Source organism: Poecilia latipinna, unplaced genomic scaffold (assembly GCF_001443285.1).
Source record: "Poecilia latipinna isolate Pla-1442-1.1 unplaced genomic scaffold, P_latipinna-1.0 Scaffold773, whole genome shotgun sequence".
In the NCBI taxonomy this organism is placed as follows: domain Eukaryota; kingdom Metazoa; phylum Chordata; class Actinopteri; order Cyprinodontiformes; family Poeciliidae; genus Poecilia; species Poecilia latipinna.
In genome coordinates, this window is record NW_015113389.1 from 76,077 (window position 1) to 84,413 (window position 8,337).

The following is an 8,337-nucleotide window of genomic DNA, read 5'->3' on the forward strand; positions in this document are numbered from 1 at the left end:
CCTTGAAAAAAAAATATACGCAAAAACTGGAGAAAATTTTTGTGGGGGAAGCGGCCCCCCCCCCCCCCCCCCCCAGAGGATCATTACCAAATGCATTTACTCTAATAGGTGTGAACATACAAGAGATGAAATCAAAACGAGACTTTGCTAAAAATGTAATTCTTGATGTCAGTAAATCATGTATGAAGATCAAAGTAATTCTGTGCAAATCATCTGCAGCGGAGCTGCCATGCCCTCTGTGGTTCTCATCCCACCTGGTATTGGACACATTGATTTTATATTTTTTTTCCTCTAATGCCTCACAAATTAAAAAAATAAAAAAAAAGACTGGCAACAATACGGAGTGAATTGGATATAGTAATTCTTAAAAACAGCTTTTCACTGATGGGTGCTGAAAGCATTCCTCAAAATCACGTTTGGTTGGAAGCCAATTTCAGATAAATGTATACTTGAGTACTTAGAGCAACACGAGAGTATGGGAATGACCTCGAATGAGTTACAAAGTCAGTCAGAAAAAGATAAAGTGATAAAAATCTGTGAAGAAATAGTTGTTCTTGATCAAATAACTAGAGGGACAATCTTGACAAATTCATTACTCTATTAGGACAGCACTTGCTGCTCTACTACATTTCACTAAGGTGCAGCATTCAGTGATATTGGTCTTTGACAGTTTGTCTTTACACAATTTCTCTACATTGTCCAGAGAATTGGTCCACTCTTTTTTGTAGCTTCTTCCTCAGGTTTTCCATAGGATTTTGGGGGGTGCTGAGATTGCTATGGAAGAAATTTTTGTCTGGTGAACTATTCAGGCGCTCATTTTGCCTTATGTCTCGGATAATTGAGTTGAAATACCCAATCCATTTTCATTTTAATGACTCTACCTAATTTAAATTTCAAATCCCCTGTTATGTTTAAAACGTCATGATGCCTTGCACCCTAACAAGGTTTTAAAAGCAGTGAGCATGATGTGATTTTCCAGAAAAAATTACCAACAGTTTTTATGACCGAGGTTTGTTCAATGTTACAGTCCAAGGAATTTACAGCAAGCACTTCATACTTATGTGATCGAAGGATAGAAATGTTTTTATTTATTTATTATTTTTTTCTAGGATCATTCTCGTACAACCTATTAGTATGTAGACAACATATAATTGTCTTTTCCTGGATACAGTAACTGCAAGATAGCACTCTGTGCTGAAATTCTCTAAAAGCTAAAATAAAAAAAAAAAATAAAAAAAAAACACAGTGGTCTGTATTTCTATGTTCCATAGATGACAGCAAAAGTGATGGAAATTTTTGTCAACTCATATTTAGATTTACATTCAATAAAATGTTGTGGATTGACAATTAGAAAATCAAAGAAGCTTTTATCAGTTTTAAAAATGACTCTGGATAAGTGGAAGAAAATGGATGGATGGATGGATGGATGGATGGATGGATGGATGGATGGATGGATGGATGGATGGATGGATGGATGGATGGATGGATGGAATTGTAACTGAAGAAAGGCCTCAAATATGTTTATTTAAAGAAAATGGTTGCCCAATTATTTTTGTAAAGTTGTTATTGTTAGATTATGCTGCAATAAAAATATTATTTTTTACTTTTAAAGGCTTTTAAACACACTTTTACAGTCAAGTGTGCACATTTGATTAAATGTAACACATGTACATCAAGTACTTTAATTTGTGTTTTTATATTCTTTTATTTCGATGGCTGTATATTTTAAGGGTAAATTATCACACACTTCATAAGAATGATTGGCATGGGATGTTTCCTAATTTTTAGCATTCCTACATTTCCTCAGAGTAATGAGGAAGGGTTTCGACCATTGATGCGATGAAATTTTAATTCCTTAGTTCCTGTTTTGTTCTGCACACTGATAGCTGGTAGGAATACTGCATCAACAAAGGTAACAATGTGCCATGGGCATCAGAGAGCATAAGGACCGTTAGCATGGAAACCAGGACATGGAAGAAAGATTAATCTTTGAAGAAAGGACCACATCAAAAGTTTAAAGAAAAAGAAAATTGTATGCAATCAAGGATGAAAGAAATTGATTTTTAGAAGAACAACGGTAAAATATCCAGTGTTTACTACACAATTGTAAAACCATAAGAAGTGATACAATGATGAGATATGTTATCAAAAATGCATTGCTAACATCTCTTTGTTCCAGAGCAAATAAAGAACTGAGGAACAATGAAAAATATGCTTTTTTTTTCCAACTCAGTAAACATGGCCATCAACCTCATGGACGCACTACTAAATGTGCCACGACATTTAGTCGACCTTACTGTCCCAGAAAAACAGTTTATCCACCATCATCAGTGGCAATGCTAACTAGTCTGAGACTTCTCAACAGGCACTGCTGACAGAAATTGTAGCATGGCAGAGAGTAAGGAGATTCTGTGAGCAACGCATACATGAGGTGATTGACAGCACTAAGATCCTCCTCCTTGCTGTGACTGTTTGATTCTGACTGAGCTGTGTATTTCTCGTTAACACTGGGAGCATTGGGAGAAGGCAGAGGAGCTTGTTTTTTTCACAGAACGTCTGTCTCATACTATACTTCCACGACACAGTGACAGTTTTAACAGTTTACGTAAAATTCATATTTTTGTAAAGTTACACATGCCAGCTTTAATTAGCTATGACAGGTTGGTTTTGCGATGTCTGTAATCTTATGGTCCTGCTTGAATAGGTGTGGCCAATAAAGTCTTATAAAGAAAATATGCACTGATGTTGAGTTTATCTGCAACGTAAAAATAACATGAACATTTATATTTTCAGCCAGAGATAAATGTTTTACCTCGAAATTGGTTAAAATACTGTTCACAAACTGCTTTTTGCCAAATACCATATTGGCCAGACAAAGTATATAAAATATTGAAGAGACAGTCTGCGAAGCTCACAGATTGGCAGACCTGAAGAAAGAATTCTTCGGACTCAATTCTGAAACAAGCATTTTTAGAAGGCAAATCTCCTATTAAAATAACTTCACTGAGGAATAAATTTTGATTATATTCATACTTGTCTTTAAACTGTTTGAACAGATGAGTGTGAAACCTTAAGACCTCTGGAAATTGTACCCTGTGATGATTTCTAATTTCTGCTGACTTTCTCATGATCTCGCACAAGAAACCAGTGTGTGTGCGTATGCGTGTGTGTGCAGTGTTGTCTTTAAATACCTCCCCAGCTGTGCTTAACTAACTTAACTCAAATGCTGCAGTTTATCATATCAAAGTCTTACAGTCTCGGCATCAGCATAATTTTAGCTTTCCCAAATTGTTTGAAGGGATAATAATCTTTCTGTGTGTAAACTTATTATTCTGAAATGTAGCGAATCAAAATATTTCTGATAATCCTCACTGACTTAAAACGGAAAGTTTTCAGTTTGATATAAAGTCAGAAAATACTAGGAAATGCAATAAAATATAAACTGATTTGCCATGGCTGATTTGTACATGGGTACACTTTCTTTATTTCCCTTTTTTGAACAAACATCTAATGGGTCTCCACCAAGTGGAGGTACAAACTGACAAAGAGTTGAACTGACCTGGAGCCAAGAAAATCACATACAACACTCTAATACACAGTTTTCCCCCCATTCTATCTAATGGCAATGATAGGTCCAAACTTTAATACTTTCACAAGAAGACTCCACAGGGGATTTCACTTGCTCTGCTGTTGGCAATTTCTAAAGAATTGGGTCAAACTGTGGTCATCAAGAGGTCAGTTCGTCTGATGACATCCCATAGCGGTGTTAATGTTAAGCAGTGGATAAGAGGGTTAGACAAATATGGGTGAAATCCAAACAGGGAGTTGAAATTACTCTGAAGAGAAGTTCGTTCGGCTGAACTGATTTAAATGTCCGTTGACAAACGCCACTACTTTAAAGAGTCCTTAGCACAGTTATAAAGACAATCAGCACTCGGTGCAACTGGGGTTTCAACTCAGAATGAGGACGCTGTGGGATGTCCTGATTACAGTTAAACCACAAGTCAGGGTAAATCAGTAAACCCCACAAGCAACATCAGCACATCCCCCAATCTCTGCCAGCAGCCCTCAATCCCTTTAGCCACCAGGGGGTCCACTATTGTGGCAGGTTTCCAGCAGCCCACTGTATGTGTTTGTGTATGAGTGAATATGTGCTTGCATGACTCCCTGTATGAAACAGAGAGAAGCAGACAGACAAGAGTGCATGAAAAGTGCATAAACAAATCTGTGAAGGCCTCTGGCTGTGTGTGGGATTGTGTGATAGTGGCTGTGTTTGCAGGAGAGAGAGAGAGAGAGAGAGAGAGAGAGAGAGAGAGAAAGTGGGATGGATATGGAGAGGTAGAAAGAGAAAGTGGGTAAAAAAGGATAAATAATCTAATGGACACATAAAAAGTGTATGAATGCATGAATGAATCTGCATGCCTGTGGCTTTTTGTCTGAACAACTGTGCTGGTGTCAATCTGGGTGTATTCATTTTCATACATTTGCACCTGCCGTGTCTTTTTTTCTTTTTACCAACAGCACAATGTATTTTACTTCCATATGTGTTGTGTATTGTTGTGTGTTAGAGCAACAAAAAGCTTACCATCTGACAAGAAGTATTCCACTTCCCCACTTTTGCCCTCATCCCCGTCAATAGCCTGTAGCTGGTAGACAAATGTTCCTGCCACTGCCTCGGAAGACACAACAGCCAGGTATGGGTATGGCTTCATATTCCACTCAGGGACGTTGTCGTTGACATCAGTGATCGTCAGCTTCACCTTGTTCAGGTACCAGTCTGGGCCTAGAGGATGGTGCGGAGACAGTGGCAGAGAGGCGATTACAAAAAGTGACAGCTGTCATGTAATTGTATGTTTTTGGAGGAGAGACAAGTAACCAGGGAAATATGAAGTACCAACAGTCACTCAACTAAGGGTATAAGTATGTGAGAGATAAATCCTCTCCTGTAGATGGAAACACATAAATCAGGTAGGATAGTAATAAATGTCAGTGTTTCTTGTGTAAGTTGTGCTGAACTAAACCCAATGCAGTCTAGGTTTAACCCAGGGATCTATCAAATCCAATTCAAAGTATCAATCTTAGCGTTGTGATCTTCCCTGATTGTTTGTGCTAAGGTTTACTCTCCTCTTTCAAAGTCATCATTCCTAGCGTGTTATTCTTGATACATGAGAGGAGGTGTACAATCCAGTCAGGAGTTTACATTTGCTCCTAATGACATTAGTTTTTTTTAATGAAGTAGGGCTTGTAACTATGCATTTGAGCATTAAAAGTAAAATTTTGGTGAATTTACAGTGTTTTTAATCCGCAAAGCTTAAAAATATGCATTTACCTACTAGGAATGGAGTCAAGGCACATTCTTCCAAGACCAAGTCTAAGACCACACTCTCCAAGGCCAAAACCAAGACAAAGACCTGAACTTCCAAGGTCAAAACTAAGATTGAATGTTTGGAGTTTAACTAATATTTTAGGACAATAAAGAGAGTGTGGGGGGGTGTTAAGTTTGTCCTGTTTGGACATCATATCGTGTTTTTACTATATAGTAGTTGATTTGTGGTAAAGTTGAAGTTGGAGGTATTTTACTGTCTTTATTTGTGCAATACACCAGCAGTCCTGGCAGTAAAACAGGCCTTCTGTATAATGGCCCCACCAACATTACTGACAGTTGGTAGCTTGCTCTTTGGTTTTAAAAACTCAGCTTCCCGGTTATGATGCCAAATAGTTAAATTAAAACTTTTCTCCAGAAGACATTTGGTTTGTCCATGTGAGAAGCTGCAAAGTTCAGCTGAGCTTTAAGGAGTCAATTTTGAGCAGCGTTGCTTTCTTGGTCAGCATTCTCGACTGCCATGTTGATGCATTATTGTAGATGGTGGATGGAGAAATGAGGGAGTGCTATTCTTCAGCTTTCCCTTGAATGTACAGCTAAATAGTTCCAACGTGGATACAATAGGGTGTTCTAAAAAGACAATGATCAAAAACTGGTTTTGAGTAGCTTCCTGAATGCCCTTCACAAAGTTCTGACCTGAATCAAGTTGCAATGTTGCAATGTCAATCATGCTTGAAAGTTAGGTCTGGAGTAGAAAACCCACCAATTTAAAAAAAAAAAAAAAAAACAACACTATCTTACCTTGCAGAGTGGTCAAAAAAGTACAATCAAGACCTTTTGGGATCAAGACCAGATACTCAGACAAATATTGGTTGAGCTTTTGGTTAAATATTGGTTAAAGCTTTTAGTTATAAATGCTCCTATGTGATCTGGCAACACCTAATTTGGACAAAAATTATTTTGTTTTATTACTTTTGCATGCGTCTTGTGAAGAGCTCAAATAGAATGGTGTTTACAGCAGTGTGTACAGGCGGATCAGTTGCTCGGCTGTATGGACCTGGTCTGCTCACCCGTTCCCATACACTTGCTCTTTCAGACTGAATACAGAAGTGATTCCATGGAAATAACACAGGGACGGCTTCTTTATTTATCATCCGTCTCCCCCGGTAGTTTTAGACTGAAGAAGCTGATCCGGAGTGAAGTGAAGGCTGCAAACTTTGCTGTGCGGCGTTAGCTTTAACTTGTAGCGACAAATATTTACAAGCCACCGACTTCTTAATTCAGGATCACTTGGAAATCCATGAATCCATGATTAACTTCCCCAATTAATGTCAGAGCGTTAAAGTTCCAAACAAACTTGCCAGGATTTGCTCTTGTGCAGTGTGAAGGAATGAGATACAGGTGATCGGTTTTTGTAATGGGCAATCACCAATCATACATCACTAATATATAAAGTGCATATCACTAATACTGGTGCGGTGTGCCACTAATATAGTGTGCCACAAATATAAATTGAATGGTTCAAATAAGTAAGTACAAAAACAAAATCGATCTGGTATTTATCCAGATGTTTAGTATAAACTCCTCAATGCCAGGGTGGATGGTGGATGATGGATGTGAAGCCATGTATTAGTTCTACATCAAGTTTCCCAATCAGACTTACAGCATCCGATGGGAGAGAGCCTCAGCCACAGTCTCATCTAGCAAGTCTTGGTAATGCTACCTTGATCTTCCCATAGGAATGCATGGATGACGCCTCAAGACAGCAGGCACTTTGTCGCCTGCATGCTGTCTCACTGAAGTGAATAAGAAGATTCTAGGAATCCAATTACCAACTTGCTCTGTCTAAGCTGAGGCTGACTTCAAGAGAGCACAGCAACACCCAAAGAGAGGCTGCATGCAAGTACTTCTCCTTATGACAAGAGCATACTAAGCATTGATTTAAACTGAAATTATTTAATGCTTTGCACACGTTAAAATAGAAATGATGTTGAAAAAAAAACACTCCTGTTAACGTCACAGGCCTCAATATGTATATCTGTTGCCTCAAGTGAAGTGATTCACAGATCTGTGAACACAAGACAGTATTTCCACAAATACTGGCTGTGATCACGTGTCAACGTGGCATTAAAGAATGTCAGAAGAGCTGCCAACCAGTTCAGTGGGCTGCCATCCACTAAGGCCATCTGCCTCACCACAGAGAGGAAAAAAATTGCCTGCCAAGACAAACATGTTCCCAAACACATGCACCAACAGATTAAAACACGTTTGCAAAAGTTTTGACATCAAAGCAAGTTATCAGAAAGTGACAACATACTTCCAATCCTCACACATCTCCCTCTACCTCCACGTCCCTCTCTGACAAACACACATCAGAGGACACAAAAACACACTGGTACCTTGAAAGCTAAAAGTAGCTATGGGTTACAAATCCTGTTATGTAACAAGAACTGTCCACAGGCTACAAGTGTGCTTTTAATTCAAGACAAAAGAAGAATTTGTGATGTATCCTGTCACTACCTGAACTCTGAGTCAGTAGCTCTTCTCTGATGTAAACAGCTGGTTTATTTTGTATACATAAAGTATATGCTAAGTCAGCAAGGTCTGATAAATAGAGCTATGTTCCCTGTGTAACTGCTCCATTCAGGAAATAAATATATTGCCTTTCAAAATATACTTTCTCCTCGAATGTTTTCACATTTAGCCATGTTACTATCACAGACTTCAATTTATTTAATTGAGAAAGACCAGCATAAAGTTGTGAATAATTGTGAAGAACAAAAATATGCATAGATTGCAAGATTTTTTATGAATAAAACTCTGAAAAGTGTAGCACAACACTACTCGGTTTTCTAATCTGATACTCCGACATCAATTCTAGTACAATCTCCTTCCGGACAGTCAACCTGTGTGAGATTGTATGTCTGTGTAGATCAGTGGTTGTGCGAGACTTTATTGTGGTCCATCATTTAGTCAGACTCTGTCAAAGAGAATCGTGTCATAATCTATTTTTA

General features: G+C 38.2%; 1 protein-coding gene across 1 annotated transcript in view; it reads right to left on the reverse strand.

Moving 5' to 3' along the window:
- Window positions 1-8,337, reverse strand: part of LOC106955884 (neural-cadherin) — a 136,504-nt gene that overhangs the window by 75,124 nt on the left and 53,043 nt on the right. Inside the window, exon 2 of the mRNA XM_015046312.1 lies at window positions 4,586-4,783. Coding sequence (XP_014901798.1) covers window positions 4,586-4,783 — 198 coding nt within the window. The remainder of the gene's footprint in view (window positions 1-4,585; window positions 4,784-8,337) is intronic.